Consider the following 26,329-nt stretch of genomic DNA (forward strand, 5'->3'; position numbering starts at 1 on the left):
CGGGAGGCTGGGGGGGTGGAGGAGAAGAACAACTTTTGCGGGAGGCGGGCAGGGGCAGCTTTCTCCGCCCCGGGGAGGCGCGGAAGGGGAAAGGTCCACAGGTAAAGGCGCCCGGAGGGAAGCGGCGGGCAGGCAAGGAGGGCTGGCCGCGCTCCTCCCGCAGAAAAGAGCCCAGCCGACCCGCGCGCCCCCCCCACCGCCGCCGCTGGAAGCCTAGCCCCATGGGGGAGACTTTCCTGCGCTGCCCGCTGCGCACGCCGCGCGGCCGGTTCCTGGTGTCGCTGCCGCCGGGCGGAGAGGTCCTGGTGGCCACCCCGGAGCTCGTGGGCCTGGCGAGTGGTGAGTCTGCCAGTCCGGCGGGAAGACCGCGGCCGGGGGAGGGGGAGGCAGGCGACGGAGAGGGCCGAGCAGACTTGGTAGCCGTTTCCGCCTGGTCCCGGTTCTTGGAGCATTGCGGGTCGTTCCTTGGTGACCTTTCTAGGACAATCATGCCAGGAAGGGTGGAAGGCAGTGGGAAAAGAGGAAGCCCCCAACATGCGCCGGAGTGACTCGATAAAGGAACCCCTTTGCCATTAGTTTGGAAGACCTCTGGGATCTGTTAATGATAGGATCCTTTGGACATGGTTGATAGGTCCGAAATTACTTGACAGCCTTTTTATGGGCTTTATTCTCTCTCTCTTTTTTTTTAAAAAAAGTTCTTTTTGCTGTTTCTGAGAAGTACAATCTCCATACAGGGCTTGGGGGCACCTTGGTTTGCCCCTTGAACTGCATATAAAGAGGGAACACCTGAGCACTGTTAGATATGTGTTGTTTTTTTGTTGTGTTGTTTTTGTTTTAGTTAGCCTGTAAGACCTGGATACTTTGTGAAAGATCCAGGCAGTGGTGTAGTGGTAAAATAAAACTGCAAGTACCCATTATATCTATCTCATAGCTAACCCCCTTAATAATCATAATCATAAATAGTGTGCTGTGAAGTCAATTCTGACTTATTGCAACCCTTTTTAGGGTTTTCCAGGTAGAGAATACTCAGAAGTGGTTTACCATTCCCTTCTTCTGGGGACACCTAGGGACTGTGCAGCTTGCTCAAGGCTACACAGGCTGGCTCTACTCCCAGGACGCACGGTGGGGAAGTGAACTCCCAACCTCTGTCTCCACAGCTAGATACCTAAACCACTGAGCTATCCAGCCAACTTCACCTTTCTCCAGAAGGACCGTACAAAATTCAGGTTGGCCCATATCAACTAATGAGGAGCAGGTCTTATGTAAAATCAATGGCTCTTATTTGTCAGTTCATGACCAGATGTCTCTCAGTTACTTTTTGTTGCAGCAGGGCAACACCATACGATCTCTAGGAGATTCCATTTCTCTCTCCGTTAACTACAGTATAAGGACTGCAGCTAAGGTTAGAGAAAACAGAGAAGCCCAAATGGGAAGTTTTGAGTGATGTCTGTCCTAATCCCTGCTACTCGGCACTCTCCATGGTATCAGCCCTGTGGGCTCTGGCACCCCTAGCTTCATTAGTCTTTGGCCGCTGTAGAGACCTTCCCTGGAAGATTGAGAGGACATGACTTCTTCATTGCTTCCATTTCTGGTTTTCCATACCGATGAAGGAAGGAATCAAGTGGTGTCTATAGGCTAGTAGTCTTGGTTTTGCTGAGAAAGGAAAATTGTACAATTTCTGAGTCTGCAGGCTATTTTGTTTTCCATAAGAACGTAGGAATGAGTGAATCCCAAAACTAATCCCAACTAGACAGTCTGGCAGAATGTCTGTCCTAGTGCAGCAGTGGCTGGGGTCCAAATAACTTTCTTGTTAATTACTGCTGGGTAATTCAGTGCTGTGATGGTGGTTCTGGAGATGCCAGCAGACTGAACCTGTGGCCTTCTGCACATACTGCACCACGTATCTCCATTCCCTTCCTTCTGTGGCCAGGCCAATGAGGGATGAGCCATTTCCCCCCCATGCAAAAACCACAAGCCACCTCTGCAACCACACTAACAATATGCAGACGTGGTGTGCATTTGAACATTACCATTGCTGGAATCAGATGCAGAGATGCGAACTTGTAGCTTCACATAAATTTTCTGCCAGGGCACAAGAGCAGAAACCCATTCTACTGGGACTTTAGTTTGACTTGGATTAAGCTTTAATGTATTCATCCTTATCCAGTCCATTAATGAGAGAAAGCAGATCTTACTCCTTGGCTTTATGCATGGCTGCAAGAAATTTGGGTCTCCTTTTTGATGCCCACCCAGTGGATGGCATGTCTCACTTTATATTCTGCAAATATTTGTTGTGAAACCCAGCTCTGTCATGCTGAGCAGCATGGCAAAGTACCTTGGTGTACTGTTTTCAGGTTTTTGGGTTCCTCTCACACAACATCATGGTATTACGGTGGGTGTGCCATGGCTGGGGTTCTGATTTCATGTTCCGTGTGCATTTCTAAAGTGTTTCAGGGTGGATGGCCTTTCTAGATATGTGCTATCTTTTTCTTTTAGACTCAAGCTCCCAAAATTAGCCAAGAATCCCAGGCAGAATTCTGGAAATTCTAGTCCGAAGACAAACAAATGTTGCTCATTTGGATCAGGGCTTAACTCCAAGGCTGTGTAGCCGAACTATTGCCTTGATTCCTGTTTGTAATATAACAAAACATAAGCTGTTGGTGGTGCTGCATGGGAGTGGTAGCTCTTCAGGAGGAACCTTCTGTAGAGTCTAAAAGGCCAGTGAGACTACAGGTACTTTTGTCTTAAGTCATAAATTCTCTTCTCAAACTGCAATTTAGAAGCAAGTACTGTAACTAGAAAATGCTGCTCATTGCACACATGGCTACATTTTCCCCACTCGTTGCCTTTGTTTTTGAAATGCAACTTCTTTCCATACTTGCTACCAAAATAAAGTAAGTAACTGTGTTACTGATAATATTTGTAAAATTACCTCCAAAACTAAGTGTATTGCTTCAGAACATGGTGCCCTAACACTTACCAGTGAACAAGGGTGTTTGAGAGGCTGAACTCTGAAGCCAATCTTTTAATTCTGTTTAGCCAAAAGCCAAAACTGAGAGGGATTTTTAAAATAGATTATTGTGCCTTGTTGCTTTTAAATGTGTTTCTAATATTGATTTTATTTACAGTTTTTAATATAATATTTGTTTAATTCCTTTAAAATATTTTTATACTTACTGATTTGGCTTTTAAAGCCAGTATGGGCCTTTTTAAGGAGATAGTGCAGGGCAAATAGATTTTAAGTCAAACAAATAATAAATGCATTACAGTTTGGTAGACAGCATTGGTAAAGTAATTCATACTAATACAGAAATCAAATAGAGCACAAACAACTTCAGTGGTGGTTTTGGACTGTAAGAACAGTTCACAAAGAAGTATATTATCTGTCCTCTAAAATCAGAAATGAAGAATGTTGAAGAGTGGTAGTCAAAAGTACATGATTTTGTGACAGTGATACAACAAATAGTCTACCGTACAGAAGAAATAAAGATAATCATCTGCCAGCATTACAATCATGGTATTGTATGAGGGTTTTTCCCCCTAGTCAACTATTTGATCACTGAGCAAGGATCAACAGGGAATGAGAAAACTGGATGGACCTGCAACAACTATTTTTTTAAAGGGAAATAATTTATTCTTCTTTTAAGCAATTTCCCTTCCTCACTAGACAGGCTAGCGAGTGCTGCAATGCTGTGGTATAGTTATGGGGAAATTATGACCATAATTCAGGTCTCAAAACCTAATAAGATCCAAATAATAATGGCTTGATCTGGATATCCAGTCAAATGAGGGGAGGGGAGGAAAGTAAACATGTTGGAGTCTTCGCAACCTGGCATGCTGCCTTGAGCAGGTGTGGCTGGGAGGGACCCTTTCTGGACTGGCGTGACTGTCCGTTCGTCCAGCGCTAGCCAAACATTCCTCCCCTGCCTCTGAATTCAAAGAGAGCCTCACCTCTCTGCTCTGCAGCTTTTTCTCCCTCAGTAGTTTGTTGGAAGCAGTCAATCTGTTGAGGCCTGTGGCTGAAATTCAGCCAGCCATGTTCGTCAGTTTGCTGTTTGATCTGTATGCTGATCTATATGTAAATGAAACTTTTAATGCTTTATCTTACCAATTTTTCCAAAGTGAGTTATTGAGATTGCACGTGCTAGTTGATAAGAAAAAAAGGGGTGGGTCTGGGAACTTGAAGCTATTAGGCTCTGTGAATCCCTGCAGTTCTGTTGTGGGGCTAGAGGAATCTAACAACAAATTCAAAAAAGGTAAAGGTAAAGGTTCCCCTTGACAATTTTTGTCCAGTCGTGTTCGACTCTAGGGGCGGTGCTCATCCCTGTTTCCAAGCCATAGAGCCAGCGTTTTTGTCCGAAGACAATCTTCCGTGGTCGCATGGCCAGTGCGACTTAGACACAGAACGCTGTTACCTTCCCACTGAGGTGGTCCCTATTTATCTACTTGCATTTGCATGCTTTCAAACCACTAGGTTGGCGGGAGCTGGGACAAGCAACGGGCGCCCACTCTGTCGCGTGGATTCGATCTTACGACTGCTTGGTCTTCTGACCCTGCAGCACAGGCTTCTGCAGTTTAGCCCGCAGCACCACCACGTCCCCCAGACAAATTCAAAACTCTGCAACAAAACAATGACTGGCGACTTCAAAGAGAACAGATAATGTGGAAGCCATCTCAGTTTCTATAGATGGGGTGGCAGCCTCTGGTGACACTGGATCTCTTTGGAGTCCACCAGAACTACATTCCAACTATGTGTATGTGAAACATAAGCAAGTACAGCTCCCGCTTGCTGCTACAGGTCATTGTGGGGGGAAGGAACATGATTGGTTTGTCTCCATCCCAACAATATTGAACCCTTTTTCTGCATCAGCTACATAGCACCTGTAATGTATATTCTCTAGGTTCCACAGTGTTGCTGCTTCTTGTCCTCCTCCTCACGGAGGTCAGACATCCTCAGGGATATTCTGACTTTAAAGTGGCAACTCTAAACAGTGATATTGTGTTACATCCAATCCAATCAGGTTTTTTGGCTAGTCAGTTCTTCTCCATCTTGCACTTATTTTCCCATTTCTTTTACCTTAATTATCATCTGGAACAATCTCTACTTCCATTTTTCTCTGCGTCATCAAAGTCTTCACAGTTTCTGCGTTTAATGTTTATTCAACTTTACTTATTCATTTTACCTAAACACCTGCTCAGTTCAGGAAATGTTTAACATCCTGAAATATATCCACATTTCAGATTCTTCTTTCATTTTTATAATTGCTCGTGTTAAAGTTGACAATTCAGTGCCGTGCATGAGAACTGAGAATATCCAGCACCTTGCAGTGTGAATTGACAGAGCCAGTTATTTTCTGTGGCATATCCCATTCTTCATTTTAGGGGAGCTGCTCCAACTTGGCTATATCCTGACTTCGATTGAATATCTATGATTGGTCTGTTCATTCAGATACATTCCAAGTTGTTAATATGCTCCACACTTTTGTTTTGGACCTCTAACTGCATTTCTGGGGCTGTTTGCCTTTTACAGGTTACCATGAGCTTGGTTTTATTAATATTCATTTTAGCCCATATTATTCTTTACTTAATTGGCTTTATGGAACTTTAATTTGCTATGTTGGACTTTGTCAAAGACTTCCTCATTATCAATAAAGAAAGCATACATGTCTCCTTCAGTACCTGAATGCAGAATAGTACTTCCTTGCTTCTGGGATAGGTTTTCATCCCCATTGTTTGAAAACCTCTGATTAACTAGAATATAATGTATCTGGTTCCTTACAGTGCTGCTGCCAGTATTTGTCTTCTATGGATTTTCTATTTATTTATTTATTTATTTATTTATTTATTTATTTATTTATTTATTTATTTATTTATTTATTTATTTATTTATTTATTTATTTATTTATTTATTTATTTATTTATCTATCTATCTATCTATCTATCTATCTGTCTGTCTGTCTGTCTGTCTGTCTGTCTGTCTGTCTGTCTGTCTGTCTGTCTGTCTGTCTGTCTATCTATCTATCTATCTATCTATCTATCTATCTATCTATCTATCTATCTATCTATTGCATTTATACCCCGCCTATCTAGTTGAATGACCACTCTAGGCGGCTTCCAACATACATACCAGCAACATATTAAAAATAACAGAATATTTATCTGATAACCAGTGTTATCCACTATCTGCTCACCACAGCTAGATTGGGTCCCTCTCCACTACACATGCCTTTGTGTAGTAGCAAGATAGTGGAGAGGGAACCAATCTAGCCCCAATGAGCAGAAAGACACCAAGAAAAAATCCCTAGTCTAATATAAGCTTCTTGACCATAATAAGAATGTGGTGTGGATGATGACAGGTTGTTCTTCTTTTCTTCAAAATTATTACCATTCATTCTCTATGTTTATTTCATGTTCTTGATCTCTATTTTTCAACAAAACCTTTGCGGGCTCCTTCCCTCATCTCAGCATTAAGATACCCCATTATGAAATCTAGGTGTCCACTTTGTTGAAAGTGTTATAATACTTCTAAGTCCTTCCTCATATTTTTCTATGCATTCTCCTTCTTTATCAGCAGTTGCAGCATCTACTTGATCAATGTTGTTGTCTGTAGAATTTGCCTTTAACTGAGTGAAGATACTAAAAATGTACAGACAACCTGGAATCACTAAAAACCAAACAGAGTCATAGAGTCAGGGAAAGAGACTTGAGTTGCGTGATTTGCTAACAAGTTGGACGCAAGTCACATCAGTGACTTGACTCAAGTGTCTCCCTGCCCCCTCCCCCCATGATTTGGACTCAGCTCCTGCCTCGGACCCCGCCCACCCTTCCTTTTTTTCTGGGGAAAAAGCTTATTTTTCATAGGGACTAGGAGGCTGGGACTCGGGACTTAGTACCAAAGATTTGGACTCAGACTTGGGCCTTAATAGAAAGATTTGGGCTTTTGACCCAAATATTTGGCAACATCCCTGCATAGCATTTGTGTAGATGTGTGCACCTTGCGTACAATGTGAAAGTAAAAAGCAAATATTTATTTGTTTACCTTGTTTCTTTTTCACCTTTCTGCCAAAAAGGGACCTTAATGAGGGATTTTTAGTGGGTGGCGAGTGTTTGGGGATTTTTAATGTGCGTGCATGTGGGTCTGGTCTCTGGGTGTCTGTGTGAATTTCGTTGTATGTGTATACTAGCCTGTTTCCCCGAAAATAAGACAGGGTCTTATATTAATTTTTGCTCGAAAAAAGCATTAGGGCTTATTTTCAGGGGATGTTTTATTTTACAGTCATGTTATCTTCTTCTGGTTGCTGCATAATGGTGGAGGGTGGGGTTTCACTTAACTGGGGCATATTTTGGGGGTAGGGCTTATATTACAAGCGTCTTGAAAAATCCTATTAAGGCTTATTTTCAGGAAAACAGGGTATGCATATACTTACAATGACAATAAATTTATTTGTATTTGTATTTATAGAGTTGACTATGTAGAGAAGCTCATTAAAGCTTATCAGTTCGGTTTCACTTAAGTGAGACTTGAGCAGGAAAGATTATGCTTTTGGCTTTTGTTTTACCGAGAAGTAAACCTAGTTATGCCATAAATTCAAGTCCATATGGATTTTTTCAGACACCAGTCTAAGACCAGCTTCAGAACAATACATTTGAAAGAAATATCTTGCAAATAGAGGATAGTGTACCATGACTGTGATTTTAGTGCACAACCCTCTGTATATAGAGATGGAGTAGCAACAGGCTCACACCTTCATCTCTTAAAATGCACATGCCGTAGGGAAGTAAGGAAGGAGTTGGCAAGAACTTTGCTAAGTAGTCTGGTTTCATCTTTAAAATTAAAGAACTAGGGTAGCCAGTGTGCCGTAGTAGTTAGAGTGCTGGACAGTGAACTGGGAGATCCAGGTTCAAATTTTTCTGGGTCTTGAAACCCAGATTGGCTAAACTCATGGAGTTGTTACATGATCAAGTGGCAAGAAAAAGAGCCAGGTATACCACCTCGAGTTCCCTGGAGGAAAAGCGAGATATGAACATAACAAATTGGCTAGAAAAGATAAGACCGTAACCTATATTTGGTTGTGTCTATAAAGAGAACCCACAGTGCTGGTGCTAACACTTTTATGGATGTGACTACCAATAACAAATATAATGCATGTGTGCGCATGTGTGTCTCTCTCCCTCTGTGTGTGTGTACGTGTCTTTTTGCTGGCAGTTGTTTGTTCACAATAACCTTTGGCTCCCTCTGAAATCGCTCTTTTCCGCTTTGTATCTATGCTGCAGTGGCGCTAAAGGGCAAGCCAGGAGGTTCACCGTGAGAGTTGCAGGTCAAGATTCTAGGGCTGCCGTCTGGCAATACAGGTGCCACCAACCTCCTGGCATCAACTATTTTTTTCACTTCTGGCCAGAATGACCAAGTCTGTTTTCACTGACAGAGAAAGATAATTTCATTGGTCTAACAGGACTGGGAAGTTGAAGTGGCCTGTTCTGCTTGCTGTAGCAGATCTTCTGGCTTTCCAACATTGACCTAACAGGGCTGGGAATTTGGAGAGGCCTGTTCTGCTCACCCCTCCAATTTTGAAAACCTCCTTTGAACTTTCTATTTTTCCAAAGCAAGTATTTTCTCTTGGGGCAATGAATTCTTTTCTTTTTCTGCAAAACTACTGACAGAGGTAGGTAGGTTTGGGGTTATCCTATCCCTGTTCTTCCTAGGAACCAATTTTAGATCAATCAAGTCTGAATCTGTCAAATCCTCTTTTTGTAAAAACAAATAAATAAACCTCATCTGTACTACTGATAATCACATTATCAAAAGTCTCTGTGAAAGAAGGCTGTCTGTTATTTTTCAGAGTTTAGGGAAATTGGGATTTTTGAACTACACCTCCCAGCACAGTGGTTCCCCAACCTTGGGCCTCCAGATGTTTTTGGACTACAACTCCCAGAAGCCTTCACCACCACCTCTGCTGGCCAAGATTTCTGGGAGTTGAAGTCCAAGATCATTTGGGGGCCCAAGGTTGGGAACCACTGTCCCAGCACACACACCCAACCAACATAGCCATGGGTGGAATTTCTGGGAATTAGAGTCCAAACAAGTGACTTTTTCTGATGTCTCTTGCCTCTTCCATGGCATGCTTCTTGGGGTCTTTTGGCTTCCCCGGTCTTCTAGGAGCATCAGGCCATCTGCTCCTTCTTCTCTGAAGAAGTGGTGTCAGGAGAGACAAGCTGGTCATCTGCCACTGTGGTCGAGTTTGACAACCACTTAAGAGTTTGTGAGGCAGAGGCTGGAGCTCAGTTGACCCCAAAGCATGTTGCTTCAGCACGTTTAATTTCCCTTCAGGCTCAGCTGCTCTGCTGCAAATCTGTCAAGAGAGCTCAGAAGGAATGAGTGGGAGTGTTTGTCTTCCTTAATGGGGACTGGAGGTCAGGAAGGATATGGTGATTTCAACATGGTTTCCATCGTATCAGCTTCGCCCTGCAGCAAAGGGGGGGGGTGTCACACAACAAGTCACTAATTATTCTACTTGAGGAGTTCTTAAAGTCAAGATGTGGTCATGACATCATTTATATGGTCTGAGAAGATGCAAGTTGTTCAACACTTCATGGGTCTTTAGTAAGAGCCACCTGTCCAGAATTGCCATATTTCTCCTCAGTTTTCTAGAATTATAAAATGCTAAGTTCTGGGAGCACTGCATGTCCAGATTCCAAATTTTGTATAAAATAAAGGATGTAGAAAAGAAGACAAAGGAGAGGGAAGGAAAAGACAGGACAGGACATGCTGTGCTCTTTCATAGATTTGATTTTTTTTTCCTTGAATGATCAGATCAACATGAATTTCTTTCCACCACATGATTTTGCTTCCACACAAGCAGAGACACTGATAAATAGAGTTACCAGACGGCAGAGCCAGACCGAAAGCATTAGGGTTTTAGCCTCTTTCTAATCAGCCTCAGCTGAAGTAACATGTTATCCAGGTGAGGAGAAAGACCTGAAACATCAGAACTACCTACTGCTTTGCTTTAGAAATTTTTTCTATTGTCTTTACCTTTCCTTGTCAATCAGACTGTATCTTAGAGGTGAGGGATACTTTACCTGATCTACCAAGTGTTTTCACTGTTAAATGTCACCAGTTCACCTCACTGTGTAGTGGATTGTCTTGACTTGAGTGTACACAACATTGAGTACTGGTTGAAGACTGCAACCCAGTATTAGCCCTTGGCTGTCAGCCATGTAGGGTGCCAGATGGCATGCTGGAGGGAAAGAAGACATATTAATTCTTCAGCATAGTACCTTGAGGTTTCTGCTAATATGTATCCAGTACTGCACATACCACCATCTGGGGCTTCTGGAAGCAGAAACCTGACAGATCAGTCAGGGGATAGCTCAGTGGTTTAGATATCTGGCTACAGAGAGGTTGGGAGTTTGACTCCTCACTGTGTCTCATTGACAGGAATTGGACTCGATAATCCATAGGGTTCCTTCTAGCTCTTCAGTTCTAAGATGATGCTCATTGTTACAGAGGCAGAAATAATAATGCACAAAATCCCTGAAGGCCTAGGAGATGCCACATAGAGATCACTGCCAGAGCCCCCGCCCCCCAAAAAAGGGGGAAGCCTCAGCCTGAGAAAACCCAGCTTTTAGGTGCAGCCTGATCTTCACAAGGCATTGCAATATTTAGTGTGGGAAACAGTTTCATGTCCTCAGAAAAGGGGGTTGTGTAAGCATTAGGCAAAGAGGCCTGAGGTTGGAAAGGAGCAAAAACCTAACTACAGGTTAGGTTAAATGTATCCCATCTCTTTATCCTGTCAACTTCAAGTAAGCATGGGCTGATCTGACCTAGACCTATGGTGCTAGCTCATCAGCATCCTGTTGTCCTGAAGTTAGAGCCAAGAGCGGAGACCCTTGTGCTATCAGGGCAAGCAAGGGTTGGGAAGGGAGATTGTTTCCCCCCCTCCCCATCCAAACTTTGCACTACTGCTGCCAGCGCTTGTGCAGAAAGCAAAGCATGCTGCTTATATACTGCCCCATAGTGCTTCAAGCACTCTCTGGGTGGTTTATAAGTGAATTATGCAGGCTACACATTGAAGCCCACCCCCAAGCTGGGTACTCATTTTACTGACCTTGGAAGGATCAACCTTGAGCCGGCTCCCTGGGATTGAACCTGGGGTCATAAGCACAGTAGTTTTGGCTGCACTACAGACATTTAACCCCTATGCCAGGAGGCTGCAACAAGAAGGATCAGAAGTTAAGGTCCTGGGATTCCACTGCCTTCCCTCTTTCAGAGGGCATGATGGTGCCAAAGAGCTGTGAATGACTGGAGAGGAGAGGAGGAACCTGGAAAGAGGACAAGCTGGTGCATGCACTCAGGCCAATCACGTCTTTATGGAACAAAACACACTTTCACACTGAACCAGTAATCACTGGCACCCCTTGGAGGAAAAGAAGCTTCAGGCCTTCAAGTCACCTCCCATATAAAAATCAAGCTACCTCTTCTCCCAGGGCTGCTCACCCTGAGATTTGACTCTTGGTCTAGAGATTTGAGAAGTAATTAACAGCAATTCACTGAGACTTCAGCTAGTACCCTTGAGACGTGGCAACCAAATCTAGATTGGAACTGGGGAGGGGGCTTGAAAATCTTCGTCCCAGCACTTCCACTAAAAAAATGGGAGATTCTTCTTGGCGCCACTTGAGGTTTTCTTTGTTCCCATTTTAAAGCTCCTTGTTATGGTTCAGTGGTTTAGACATCTGGCGGGGCGGCTGAGCCTGAGGTTGGGAATTCGATTCTCCACTGTGCCTTCTGCGAGTAGAGCCAGCCTGTGTCACCCTGGGACTATGCAGAAGAAGTGAATGGTAAACCACTTCTGAGTATTCTCTGAAAGGGAAATGTTGAAAAGGGGTCACCATAAGTCAGAATTGACTTGACAGCACACGATGATGATGATGATGATGATGATGATGATGATGATGATGGTTGTTGTTGTTGTTGTTGTTGTTATTGTTATTGTTATTGTTATTGTTATTATTTATTAAACAGGTAGGATTTTGAAATAAAAACCAGGTGAAAATGAAAGTTTAAAGCATACCCACCCATGCACAGTTCTCCAGGATTGGAGCAGGCCCACACACACTTATGTGGAGTTGACATTTTTATTTATTTAAAATATTTTTATCCCACCTTTTTTTCCTTAAAAAGATCCTGAAACAGCACATTAGGTATTTGCCTCAAAATGACGACCAGCTTCTCTGTGAACTCCACAGGTCTGGTGCCAGCTACTGGCACCATGAAGCTCCTCTCCCAGGTGCTGTGGCTTGTTTCTCTTCTTGTTGTGACAAAAAGGAGTGGCACCTTTCACATAACTTACTGTCTCCTTTCAAGTAGTGTTGTGGTTTGGGTCCACAGGGCACTTGTGGTGAGGGTTCCCACACACACTGAGGATTCCTGCCCAAGTCTAAGCCTCTGCACCACAAAATACACATCATACATTTCCAGACCTCCCGCCCTCCCTGAACAAAGGTTTTCTTGCCCCTTTCCCTCAGTGTGAAGAGAAGCAGAGGTCTCCCTGTATAGCTTTAACCTGCTGCTCACAGTTGCATATCAATAAAATATAGGCAAATGAGGAAGCAACAGAGAGATCCAAGGGGAAATGGGGGTGGTTCGAAGGATATACCGGCTCAGAAACACTTTGCTTGTACTTGGGTTCTGTGAGAATGATTCAGAAGACAAATCAAGCGTGTTTGTAACATTCATCTTCATTCAGAGTATGTCCTTTGATAAAAACCTGTTTGCAGACCAGAACTTTTGAAGTCCTCTCCCCCTTTCTCTCTCTCTCTCTCTCTCTCTCCCAGGTCAGGAATTCTGCATTCCCATGCAGGAGATGGTTGCCGTGAGGCTTGGCGCAGCCAGTAATGGAAAAGAGGTTGTGGGCCCTTCCATCAATGAAAACTGTTTTACTGGTGAGTAGAATGGCTTGAAACGGGGAGCTTGTGTCTGACCAGTTCCCATGATGCTACAGAACATAAAATGTGGCATCAAAGGTCAAATAGTAAAAATAAATCTTGGGCACAATTTCAAAACGGTAGGATACTTTCCCAGAGGAAACTACGACATCTTCCTTTGTAGTATTTTAAACACGAAATGCTGAGCCACTACTAAAAGTAGTTAATGGGGGGAATATGCTGTCCCTAGTCAACGGCTATTAAACTAAAAGTCCTATTGGTGTCCTTTCAACTCTCTAGTTCAGTGGATTGCTTATCAATATATAAACCCCTGACAAACTGATCGTTCATTCATTTAAATCCTGGACCTCATGGTGGTAGAGTAGAAAAAAGGTAAACATGTTTGTGCAAAATACGAAAGAATGAAGTGTCTGTTAGCCAGAGATGTTTAATTTAATTATTCTGAAGCAATGTCTGTTCCTTGTTTCTGTTCCTTGTCTCTCACTTCTCCTGTTGGCTGAGGGAGGATCAGTGAGAGACAATGCACGGAATCACCAGCTTAATTCCTATTTTTTCCTCTTCTCTTCAAGTGTTCTTTGTACAGCGGGAGAAGCAAGAGTGCTGGCGACTGGGGTCACTGGAGTTTACTGCCCCACCTGCCTCTCAGCTGGCCGTCCGCTGGGTAAATTCTTTGCAGATCTGGATTCATCACCACGGTCAGTTTCTAGACCACGCTGGAGGGGAAGCCGGGTGGGAAATAGTGAGGGCATCTATATCAAAGTATCTGCGAAGATTCTCAGTCCTCCAGGTGAGGTTATCTGGAAGTTGAGTCATGGCAACTGGACTTGTTGGGTTGAAGCGTTTTGCTACTCATCAAAGTAGTTTCTTCAGCCTGAGGAGAATTTGTAGGAGATCCCTGATATAGTCTCCACATTGGTTTCCTTTCCCCCTGGTCTGAATAGGCTCGTTAGGTGGACAAAGGATGGGGGAAGTGAGTGAAAATCCCACTTCTGCAGTCCTTCTCCACGCATGACTCAATTTCCAGATCTATATCAAAGATGCTGCTTTTATTTAAGCCAGAGCTTAAGGAGCAGGACATGGTTACCATGGCAAAGGCAGAATGAGCAAGGCTTAAAGCCTATGAAAAGAACAGTGGAGGTCCTCCTGATTTCATGGGTATAAGGTATAGGATGGGTGGGTGCATGGGATGGGGGCATTCTTTGTTTTGTTTTGTTTCAAATGAAGTCCAACACTGAAAATACACCGGCAGTGAAAATCCTTTTTTTGAGTTCATTACCCCTGTCTGTCACAATGTTGCAGAATTCTAGCTAAATGGAACTGTCCTCACATATTCAGGACTGCATTTTTAAGTACAGTGGTGCCTCACTTAGCAATGTTAATCCGTGCAGAAAAAATCGCTGCTAAGCAATAACATTGCTAAGCGAAAATAAAAAGCCCATAGAAACACATTAAAATGCAATTAATGCATTCCTATGGGCTAAAAATTCACCTTTAAGTGAAGATCCTCCATAGGGGCGGCCATTTTCGGTGCCTCTTAAGCGAGGAAACACAGCGGGCGGCCATTTTGTTTACCCAGTGGCCATTTTGAAACCGCCGATCAGGTGGCCGAAAATGAAGGCTTTGCGATGATTGCTTCCCTGCGATCATCGCAAAGCGAAATTTCCCCATAGGGACCATCGCAAAGCGATCGCTTTTGCGATGGCAAAAAGTCCATTGCAAAGTGATTTCATTGCTATACGGAGCGATCGCTATGTGAGGCACCACTGTAATGTGTTGCAAATAATAACACATTTGACATGGATAAGAATCTCCTGAAATAATACAATGAATACTGTTATTGTTATTTTTTAAATGTAACAATTGATATTTATGCCTTACTTTTTCCACCTTCCATTGTGGAACAAAATTCTTTCTTGGGAAGATTCTTAGGGATTCAAAAATGTTTATGCCATTTTCTTACTTGTTAGACTATTTTTCACGGAACCTCGTGGCGCAGTGGTTAAACCGCTGTACTGCAGCCAAAACTGTGCTCACGACCTGGGGTTCAATCCCAGGTAGCTGGCTCAAGGTTGACTCAGCCTTCTATCCTTCCGAGGTCAGTAAAATGAGTACCCAGCTTGCTGGGGGGGCAATGTGTAGCCTGCATAATTAACTTGTAAACCGTCCAGAGAGTGCTTGAAGTGCTATGGGGCGGTATATAAGCAACACGCTTTGCTTTTTTTTTTCCAGAAAAGGAAAAAAAAATATTTTTCTGTAACTGTAACAATAATGTCCACATAAATGTTTTATGAGTCATGCAAACTACTTTTCTGAAGTAATGTTCCAAGCTTTGGTTCTGAACTTATAATACCCCTCAGCAAATTTGCTGTGCAACACTTCTGGAAGTGAAGGATTGGCTGGCTGTACACCCTTGGCCAAGGGATGCCTGAGTGTAGTTGCCATGCTTTTCCACGCTTAGGGAAGACGCCTTCTATGCCCCTGCATTAATAGGGCAGGAAAGAATTTATTTTGAATCAGGGGTGTTTAGTTTGTATCTCCCAGGACTTATTCTAAGAGGATTTTGTTTTGGAAATCTGTGCATTTTTTAGGCTTGCTGTGCATTTCAGAGAAATAGAATACATAGAAAATGGCATGTACGTACAAAAACCTGGTATGAGTAAGATATACACAATTGAAAAATATATCCAAACACATTTCTGAATTGAAAAAAATGTGTTCAATAGAGGATACATTTGGAAAAATATATAAGAATTATCATATTGGGCAAAAATGTCAAAATGTCTCAGTCTAATACAAATCAAAGGAGGGGTGAAAATACAGCAAAGATGCAGAGAAAGGCAACAACTTTTTTTTTCTCCATCCCTGCTTCTGAGGTAGACAACATCCTATTACTTTAGTGTAGTAAGTCGCAGCTAGAATCGGCCTCCTGAATCAGTGGCACAGAGGAGTTACCAAATCCCCACGGAGTCAATAGGCCTACTCTTGTGGTGACTTACTACATTAAGCAACAGGATTTCAGCCAACATGTGCTGGCTGAATAGCTCCCTGAATTGAGTGCCTTGCTGTGGGGACAGCCCTTAGGAGTTCTCCTGTCCATCTCAGGAGAAGAGCCAGCCTGTGTGGCCTTGGGCAAGCTGCACAGACTCAGAGCACCCTTTAGGAGAAGGGAGTATTAAACCCCTTCTTGGGTACTCTATAGCTGGATAACCCTGGAAAGGGTTGCCATAAATTGGGTTTGATCTGACAGCACCTAATTATCATTATTTATCTCTGAAAGTGTTGAATGGCAAAACAGTCAGGAGGATGTATCTTTATGTCCTGAATACAGTGCTCCTCAAGTGCCCTGTTGACTACTCAATTATTACTGCTTGTGTTGAGCTGCTACATTTTCCCTCCCTCTGCTTTAGGTAGAACACGGCCCAGGAGCCTCCTTGTCTTCATCAATCCAGTTGGAGGACAAAAACGAGCAGTGGAGATCTACCAACGTCAGGTGGCCCCACTCTTCCGTCTCGGTGGGATCTATGCTCAAGTTGTGGGTAAGTCTCCCATTTTCTTACACTGCCCCATTCCCAGTGGCATGGCTTCTGTCCTTGCTCTTTATACAGCCCCCCCCTTTTCTTCTCAGCCATGAGAAAAATGACATTTTTTTCCTATTACCTCCTCACCTTCTCAGAGACCTGCCATGCAAATGAGGCTCGTGATTGCATCCTGCACCAAGATCTTTCTGACTTTGATGGGTAAGGAACTCATCCTGTGGGTTTGTCTGCTTCTGTATTCCATGTTCTTTAAGCCTCAGGTTCAAGACCCTATAAGGTCCACCAGCCCTGCTCACTTAGATCACATTGTAAAACCAAGATTGATCTGATAACCGGCAGGCATCAGAAGGGCCGTAGAAAGGGTCTTTGGCCATATGCCTTTAGGTGACTCAGATGAGTCATGTGACCTATTGGCAGAGGAATGGGGTAACCAGTCCATTTCTTCTTCTACAGACTCTAGCCAATCTCAGGCAACAAATTTAGCTGTTTTCAAATGCTTTGGTTAAACTCTGTCTCTTTACTGCTAATGTATGCAATCCACTTTGTTTCTTGATTCTGCCATGTATAAAAATAGAGCAAGAAAAAATATATGTTTGCATAAAATAAGGCAAACATGCAAGGGGGAAACATTACTTTATGTGTAGGAAATATTTCTGTAAACGGAAGCATGCTGTTTTGTACTTCTGATAGCATTAACAGATGCCTGCTAGAAAGGTGGTTTCCATAGCATATTTTCGATCTAGATTCTCACATAGGAAGCCCTCTTATCTTGAATCAGTCCCCTGGCCCATCCAGCCCAATGTTCTAGCCCAACATCGCCAAGTCTGGTAACAGTGGCTCTCCAGGGCTTGAGATAGGATTCTTTCCTGGATTTCCCTGGTATCACCTGAGGATCTTACATCCAGGTGTTGACCAGGCCATGCCTAGTTTCCAAAATCAGACAAATTTGTACATGTTTTAAGGTGGTATTGTGATGTGCTGATGTGAGGTTGGATTTTGCTCCCACATCTTGCTGGAATATGGACATCCCTAGTTGTATTTGGAAACTAAATCTCATGGGATACTGCTTAGAAACCATTTACAAACTTTTTAGAAGCCAAATCATGGGAATTTTACTTAAGACTGATGGTCCAGTTTTCTTTCATAAAATTTCCCAGTTATACAGAATACTGTATATAAATCTTGAAGCTTGAAGTAGCGAGTGCTATAGGCATCATTCTGAGCTCTAAGGGGTATTTGGGATAGATGTGTAATTTTTTCTGCTCCCTGTGTCACAGACAAGATGCTAATCACGTTGGATCTGGTTCGTGCCTGAGTTCGGAGATCATTCACCATCAGTAGTTATTCCATTTTGAGTTTTTTCAGTGGAAAAAAGTGGACAAGAAATGTGTATAAATAAGTGCTGCTGGTGATGGTTGTAATAACAATGAAAATCACCCTGCATGGAGAAAAATAAGGTGTGCGAAGGCGGTTTAGACTGAGTGATTCTCTGTGATATAGTACTCTGCAAGCAGAAAAGTAGTTGGCTGGATAGCTCAGGGGTCTAGGTATCTGGCTAAGGAACCAGAAGTTGGGGGTTTGAAGCCTCCCTGTGCCTCCTGTGAGCAGAGCCAGCCTGTGTGATCTTGGGCAAGCTGCACAGTCCCAGGGCACCCCCAGAAGAAGGGGATGGTAAGCCACTTCTGAGTATTCTCTACCTAGAAAACTCTGCCTCTGTTTCCATCCAATCCGCCTCATTTCTCCATCTTCCACAGGCTGGTGAGTGTTGGGGGCGATGGCACATTCAGTGAAGTGATGCATGCCTTGATTGACAGGACCCAGAGAAAGGAAAGGGGTTTGGAAGCCACTGACATTGATGCAGAGGTTATTCCTCCCAGACTGCGCATTGGCATCATACCTGCTGGTGAGGATAAGGGGCTTTCTTTCTAAGGCCATGAGTCAAAGTAATGGTGAAGTCCAGGGAAATTAAGAGGAATACAGGGTTGGGACTGGGTTGAGATTTCCCCCTGCTAAGTCTGGGAAGGGTGTGGGGGGGGGTGAGTTGGGGGGTTGGGGAGAAAATCAGGCAGGAATCCTAGCTGGTTTTTGACAGCCAGATGACAACATCATTTTCCTTTTCTCCTCTAGGTTCTACCGATTGTGTGTGTTTTGCAACTGTGGGAATAAATGACCCTGTCACTTCTGCTCTGCACATCGTCATAGGTGCTTATTCTCCACGTTCTCTCCCCTTGTTTACTCAGTGGGTTTGGGGCATTCGGCTCTGGAGAGACCGAGACACTTACTTCAGCTTGGGACTTTGCAAGGATGGGTTTCAGGAGAAGCTTGTGGGCTAAACACATGAGGTGCCTCTCACAACATTTTGGGGGAAGGCATCCAGTACCTTCTTGGACCATGGCAGTTCCTTCTCTTTTTAGAGGCAGATATGGGCAATTCTGCCCAAAATGTAGATGGCCTCATCCTTCCGCTGAACTGGGCTAGCTGGGAGGCATGCTTTGGTCAATCAAGGACCCATGGGTACTTCCCTGTAGCAAGGAGATCAGAGAAAGACTTTTCTACCTCCTTTTGTAATTGACTGGACACAGATGGGAGGCGCTGTATGAGTTCACAGGGTTAGATAACATCGACCTCTGCTGTCGCGCTCCTGTTTTTTTCCTGGGAAATGAAAATGTGAATACCTTGAGTAAGTGTGAATGCCTTCTCCTCATTCCAGGGGAAGAGGGCTGCAGGAAGAGGCATCCCTTTAAAAAAAATGAAGTATCTCTGGGTCCTCATCAGCCTCTCTCTGTGTTTTCCAGGGGACAGCCAGCCCCTAGATGTTTGCAGCATTTGGCATGCTGGAAAGCTTCTTCGCTACTCAGTCTCATTGGTTGGCTACGGCTTCTATGGCGATGTGGTGCGTGCCAGTGAGAAGCATCGCTGGATGGGGCCAGTGCGCTACACTTATGCAGGTAGAGTGCATCAGAAATCTACTGGGGAAAGCTGCATCATGGGAGCTGGAAAGCCCAGCTCCATGGAGAGGGAGAGTACACAATGAATGTACAGTCCAGCTGTAGATACCCTTCCTTGGTGGACAGCTTGGCCTAAGGGTCAAGGAGAGGAGTAATCAATAGCGTATGTGTGTGTGTGGGATTTACTGCCTTATAACCAGAGAATCATTTGTGCCAAGACAACCCCACAGGAGTTTCTAAAAGACCTGTGAAAATATAAGTAAACTGATTTATAGGATGTCGTTTAGAACAGTAAGCTTGCTTGATGGCTAATTTCCATAATATAATTTTAACCCTTCCCCTTTTCTGGGGACACAGAGACTCTTGGGCTGGGAAAGAACCAAGATTCTTGGGATTCCATGTTTATTTTCAAGATCTTCCGAGATCCACCCAGGTGGATCCCACAAGTTACCAGCCTTTCACTGTAACCCTTCCAGGAGCCAAGGCAGTACTAAGCAATCGCAGCTATGCAGGTACCGTGGAGTTCCAGCTGGCAAGGACGCAGGAATCCAGTCCAAGAGATCAGAAGCGCTGCCGGTCAGGGTACGTCGAAGGGAGACTGACAACTGGGCCTGAAGGGTCAGGAAGGCAAGGCTTACTGTGGGCAGAGGGCTGGAGTACAGTGTTCTAGCAACAGTGTATATTTTTTCTCCTGCCAGCTGTTTAGTCTGTTCAGAATCTAGCAAACATCTGTCAGCTGGAGGCAACGAAGGAACACTGGCTGAGTCAGAGAACCACACAGGTAGGCCATGTAAACACTGAAATTAGTGCACAATTAATTGGCTAGGATTGGGTCAAATTCCTAGATATGCTATCCTATGTATATCAACACAGGCCAGCCATATAAATATAGATGAGGAAAGGTTGCTCATATAGATAGAACTCGCATGTCCTGGATCCTTTATCCTTTCCTTTCCTCTAAGTTCCACTCCTCTTGAACCTGAACCATATGTACTATGTAACTGAGTGATTTCATTATATCTGTGAATTGCATACAGACAGGAAAATGCAAATCCTGTTGCTTTCTTTGAAGCAAAATGCTGTCTTTCAAATCTGTGTATTTTTAAAAAAATCTACATGAGGATGTGTCGATACACATCCGGGCCTTGCCTGATATGCTCATACGCATCTCATAAGCTACACCTACAGCCACAGCTTGTTGCATACTTGTTAAATGGGCAGATATTCCCCAAGAATTTCCACTTAACTTTTAAAAAAAAATTTAAAGCATGTTTCTAATCCTCACCACTGGAGAGATAATAGAAATAGTGGTTGTAAACTGTCTGTAGACGGGGCTTGCAAATGTCTGAAACCCTTTGCGTGAAATTTCCACGGGCGAGCCACATTAGTCTTTTGCAGCAAAAACAATAAGCTCTTGTGGAAGGTTTAAAGACTGAGCTTTTATAGATTGTAGCCTACTTCTTCTGAGACATAACAAAAGTCCTTGTGATCAGTTGTGCTGTTCTTGCAACAAGAAGCTTGTGAGTGTGAATGTGAAACAGGTGAGTTGTATCATCACCATGACCTAAAGCAGTGGCCCCCAACCTTTTCCCAACCATGGACCGGTTGGGGGGTGTCGCACTCACATGGGGTGTGTGTCACGCTCGCCGGGGGGGTGGCACACTCGTGCGGATCCATGTGGTGTGCTGGCAGGGGGAGATCTGTGTCCACAGTCTGGCCCTGCCTAGGCCGTGGACTGCTGCTGGATTGCGGACCAGGGGCTGGGGTCTCCTGACTTAAAGGACAGGGAGGGAGTCTCCACAAAGAATGTGAGGACGGTGACCACCTTCATGCATCCCCCAGGGTGATGACAGCACTCTCCCTTGATTGATTCTTCCACTCAGGAAGCACCAGCAGATTGCTTCTGACATGAACGAAGAGGATAAGAGAGGGGGCCCATTCTCTTAGACAGGAGGCCCTGCGTGGGCACAAGGCAGGCTTGGAGTCACAAAGACACCCCCCCCCTCCTCAGTCTAATTTTGTGGCACGAGTCTTTCTTCCAATTCCTGGAAAATGCACCCAGGAGCAGGGAATTCACCTTTTCAATAAGTTGCAGGTCCCCTCTACACACCATTTCTCTTTTTCTCCCTTACATGAACACAACCCACATGTTTTTTTCAGAACTGGAAATGGACTTCTGACTGACTCCAGGGTGTTTTGTGTGTGTTTTCTTGGTGCTTTTGGCACTTTGTGTGACCTCTGCAGGCTCCTGGGGCAGAAAATTCATCCCTGGACCCACCCATGACTTCAGCCACGCAAGCTTTCTTGAGATACTTACCGATGCTTGAAAGTGCACGTTATGAACATTGTTTGTATTCCTATTAGGAGACCTGAGACAGGAATTTATTATAGTCAGGTCTTCCATTCCTAAGGCAGAAGCTGTCTTTGCTGAATACCTGTCTGTTTGCCCTTTTTGGAAAACACAAAGGGCTTTTTTACAAAGTGCAAGGATGGTATGCATCGTGCCATATTTAATTGTGTCGATTTTTCACGGTTCCACTCTGGGAGACTTCAAAAGCAGGTTGAAATCAAACTAGGTATCAGTCGCCTCTCCTTTTGACCTCCTTGCTCTGAAAAATACGATACGTGGGCCTTACACCAGATTTGCTGCCTGCCTTTATTTCTAGTAAGTGGGCAAGGGCAGGAACGTTGAGACTAAGCAACGACTTGTTTTGAGCAAAAGGAAGAACGGTGTAGGCCTTGCTTTTCAAAAGTGAATTTGACAGCCTCCAGGGGCCGATACCCCTGAAAAGCATTCCGGGCCTACGGTCCGAGCAGCTGTTGAGCAGCAAAAACTACCCAGGGTAAGCCCCTCCTTTTGCCTCCCCCTCCCCCCCAATCTCCTTCTACAGATGGTGACTGGCAGCAGGTCCAGGGCCGTTTCCTAGCAGTCAATTTGACCAGCATGAGCAGCGCCTGCCCCAAGAGTCCCGAGGGCCTCTCCCCCTGTGCTCATTTGGCTGATGGAACCGCTGACCTTATCTTGGTGCACGAATGCTCCACGTTCTCCTTCCTGCGGCACCTAAGTCGGCACACCAACCGCTCAGACCAGGTATGAGAGGTGTTGCAAAAGCAGAAGGGCTCCCTTTCCTTGTCCCTCCCATTCCTCTCCAGCTGGGATCAAACTTTGCAAAGTCGTGTCATTGATCATGACTCTGATTACGTGCATACAGTTTTAAACACACACACACACATTTGAATGTGTGTGCATGCAGACTGCACTGTACAACAGGCAGATTTACTCCTGATGTGTATACTGGGCACCCTCTTTTATCTTTCAATTTGAACTTGTTTTGTTGCAAATATTTCATAGCCCTCCACCACAACTGACATGACAGAGTCACAGAGAAAAGGGCTTGAGTTTAGCAGCTGCTAGTTAGAGACCTGGTCTACACAGACTTTGGTCAAAACCAGTGATGGCGAACCTATGGCACGCGTGCCACAGCTGGCACACAGAGCCCTCTCCGTGGGCACATGAGCCATAAGTCATCATAGAGAAATACTTACCCGTCCTCCAATCCCGGATTTCGGCACTCCCCTCTGCTGCTGCAGTGGTCCGGCAGAGGGGTGCAATGGCGACCATTACCGGTCTAGCCCAATGGGGGATTGGAGGACCAGTAAGTATTTCTTTGTTAATACACCCCCATAGGAAAAAACCAAAACACAAACATTTAGCCCTTGCAGTGCAGGAGCAGTTGTTTTTTCTAAGCTAAAACCTCAGCATTCAGGTTTAATTGCAGTATTGGCACTTTGAAATAAATAAGTTGATTTTGTGTTGCAGTTTGGGCACTCGGGCTCAAAAAGGTTCACCATCACCGGTCTAGACTACTCCAAGGCTATCCTGAGCAGAATAGGAAAGCAGGAGATTGAAGCACATTCCAGTAGCCCTTTCCTCACCCGGACTAAGCGGAGTGGGGGAACCTTTGGCCCTACAGATGTGCTGGCCTAAACCTCCCATCAAACTTCACCCAAAGCAGTGACTGGTGAGGGGCTGTGTGGGGAGTTTAGATTTCAAGGGTTAAAGGTTCTTCACCCCAATATTTTGATAAATGTACAAAGCTGCAGACCCAATGGGATGCCAAGGCTAAAGAAACATTCATTTGTGTGTTCCTTAGTTTGATCTGCCGTTTGTGAGTGTGTACCGGGTTCGGGCTGCTCGTTTCACTCCATCAAAAGTGGAGGACCATGAGGAGGGAGAGCCAGCTCCCCAAGAACGTAGGGGGCTCTGTGGGGGAATATGCCAAGGGGAGCCACCGGTCAGCTGCTGGACGTGTGACGGTGAGACTGTGAGCCACGCTGACCTCAGCATCAGGTAGGATATCAAAGTGGGTGGGGTAAAGATCCCTCTTGCTGTAATGCCAGAGGCACCAGTAGGAGTGTCCGGAGAGGGGGAGCTGGAGCTCATGGGAAGAGTCTTGAATGCAGACCTACATGCCTCTCCTTTCAAGTCATTTTATGGGTCCCAAGCACTATCGTGGCAGCAGTGAGGAACCAGAGCTGTAACCATGCCAGAAGCAACAGGCAAGAGAGCCTCAGAGGGCCCGAGGGGTTTAGCTGGGTCTCTGCAAAGGGTTGGGGTCTTCCCGGAAGTGTGGTCTAGTGAAAGGACAGGGAGGGGAGGAGCCAAAGATACTAAGTTTAGGAGGGCTGACAGGGAGTGGGTCGGTGCAGTCCCTCATCCAGCAACGCTCCTACTAACCCTTTCTCTGCCTTCTCTCCCCCTTAAGAGTGCATGGGAGCCTCATTCATCTCTTTGCTCGTGGCATCGAACAGGCAGCCTCCATCCGTTAGGAAGTTCCTGCTAAGGAGAACCCCGCCAGATCAGAAGGGCAGTGCAATGCTGAGGCCACAGGGACCTGAGAGGCACCGCCTAAGCCCCTTTAGAAGGACGTCCCCGACAGGACCAGGCGTCTGTGCCTGAGCCAAAGGGCAAGCACCCAGCTCTAATGCGACGAGGCCTGTGCCTCCATCATGAACTGCACAAGGGGCCTCTCTCAGCCCTTCTTTTAAGCAACTGCCCCTGGCAGAGAAGGAACAGCACAGGAGGTGAGGCCTTACTCTACGGATTCACAACCTGCTTCACTCTTACTGGTGTTCCTGCCTAACGTATGCCACTTTGGGAGTCTGCTGCTAAAAAACAAACAAACCAAAACACACATTGAAAATCCACGCCTGCTTGCTGGCAGTGGTGGTTTTGTCAACTCCAGACCTGTCAAGTTTAGCCTCCTCCAAAGACATGACAAGGACCACGGAGTCTTTACAGTAACTTCCATTTAAAGCACAGCTTTGTATACAAAGTCCAGAAGCAGACTGAACAGGAATGTAACAAGTAATGCAGCAAAAGCAGAGCTAGTGCAATTGAAGGAGCAGCATATGTAGGGGGGGGGGGGGGAGACAGGCAAGAGGTGAAAGGAAAATCCTGTAGCCTTTCTCCACCCTGGGCAGAGCTTGGAAAGGGATATCCGAGTCTCCCATCAGCTGCCAGCACTGCAGAAAGAGCTGAGTGACAGAGGCATAGTGCTGCGCCAGAACCATGAGGATGAAGGTCAAGGAGAAGATGGCCAGCCTTCCCCTCCCCACCAGAGTCCAGGCCGTGCCAAGGGACTACACAGAGGCCTGCGCTCAGCAAGACAGGCAAGACTGTGACTTTTTCAAAAGCAGCCTTCAGGACGGCCCAGTGCCCGGCTGGGCCAGCTCAGTTTCTGCCGAGAGGAGTGGAGAAAAAGCACAACTGCTGTCACAATTCCAGGCAAGACCAGCGACTTCCAGCCTTCAAAGCTTGTGAGGGTTGACCCAACGGTAGGTGCCTTCGTACTGGAACCCAGCCTTCTTCATTAGCTCGTCTGCATCTGGAGGGCCACGGCTAGAAAAACAGAAGGGTTCCGGGTCAGTGGTTCTGAAAGCAGGGGCGTAAGAAGTCCGCTGGCTCACTTAGGCTGCTGTTTCTCAACCCAAAGCCTAGGACCTATACAGTTATGTTGCCACCCTGACATAGGCTCAACAGTACAATGAAAGTGCAATAAAAGATTAAGAACTGACCAACATGCTGTTTTCTTATTTGCATTTTTAGTTAAATGGAATTATCAGATTACGCTTCACAATGGTTTATCTGGATGAAATATTTCTTCATGCTGATGTCTTGGAGCCCATTATTAATACACTTGTACTTCCACTTCCCCTGTATAGGCATCCTTGGATAGACACGGATACAGGCAGAAATACATGCAAGAACTCCCTTTCCCGAGATGTTAATCTTGCTGAGCTAGGCACCCCAGGCCAACTGAGTTGCCTAGTTTGTCTCTACATCGGGACCAGCCATCCAATCAGACCTCTGCTGCAACATCTCCCAGTACCACCAGTGGTACAGAACTGGGAATGTCCACTGCTGTCCTCACTGGAAAATGTTGCCCGCTGTGTTTGTTCACTTTGTAGAGCAGGCATGGCTATAGCATTTATAGTAGCTAACTATGGAATGGTCTGACCCAAGGAAGGCTAGGACAGCAGTACATCAGCTTGGGAAAAGTATTGCTCTATTATAGGAAAGCTAGGCTGCCTCAAAAGGCAGAAAGGGGGGGAAGGAAAACGGTCTGCACATGATCAGGATCGGCAGACAATCTGCCCTTGATAAACGGTGTAGCAGGTTTACAGTCTCTTCCCTGTTACTCTTTGACACCTGCGTGCGTTTCAGACTCACCCACCAACAGATCTGTTCCAAGCTCACCTGCCATAGCGGTAGGGAATTGGTTTGGTTTTCTCTCCCTCAATCTTGTGGAGAAGTGGAGTGAAAATACGCCAGGCTTCACGGAGCTCATCACTGAGAAGAGAAGGGCCAAAGTTAGGCTGAGTCTGAAGGAACAGGCA

At 45.1% G+C, this 26,329-nt stretch overlaps 2 protein-coding genes across 4 annotated transcripts in view; one reads left to right on the forward strand and one right to left on the reverse strand.

Moving 5' to 3' along the window:
• LOC110089201 (ceramide kinase) lies at positions 1–25,506 on the forward strand. The gene is made up of 13 exons (XM_020812085.3): positions 1–339; positions 12,835–12,942; positions 13,515–13,640; positions 16,353–16,481; positions 16,619–16,682; positions 18,236–18,384; positions 18,609–18,683; positions 19,277–19,429; positions 19,906–20,011; positions 20,128–20,210; positions 22,321–22,520; positions 23,584–23,780; positions 24,196–25,506. Exons 1-13 carry the CDS (start codon positions 222–224, stop codon positions 24,257–24,259), a joined length of 1,572 nt encoding a protein of 523 aa, XP_020667744.3. The 5' UTR covers positions 1–221; the 3' UTR covers positions 24,260–25,506.
• The window catches only part of G6PD (glucose-6-phosphate dehydrogenase), a 21,829-nt gene continuing 20,224 nt past the window's right edge, over positions 24,725–26,329 (reverse strand). For all 3 annotated transcript variants that reach the window (XM_078386578.1, XM_072991489.2, XM_020812084.3), the window contains 2 exons: positions 26,190–26,282; positions 24,725–25,331 (listed from right to left, as the gene is read on the reverse strand). In XM_078386578.1, coding sequence (XP_078242704.1) covers positions 25,241–25,331; positions 26,190–26,282 — 184 coding nt within the window. In that variant the 3' untranslated portion in view covers positions 24,725–25,240. The remainder of the gene's footprint in view (positions 25,332–26,189; positions 26,283–26,329) is intronic.

Source organism: Pogona vitticeps, chromosome 2 (genome assembly GCF_051106095.1).
Source record: "Pogona vitticeps strain Pit_001003342236 chromosome 2, PviZW2.1, whole genome shotgun sequence".
In the NCBI taxonomy this organism is placed as follows: domain Eukaryota; kingdom Metazoa; phylum Chordata; class Lepidosauria; order Squamata; family Agamidae; genus Pogona; species Pogona vitticeps.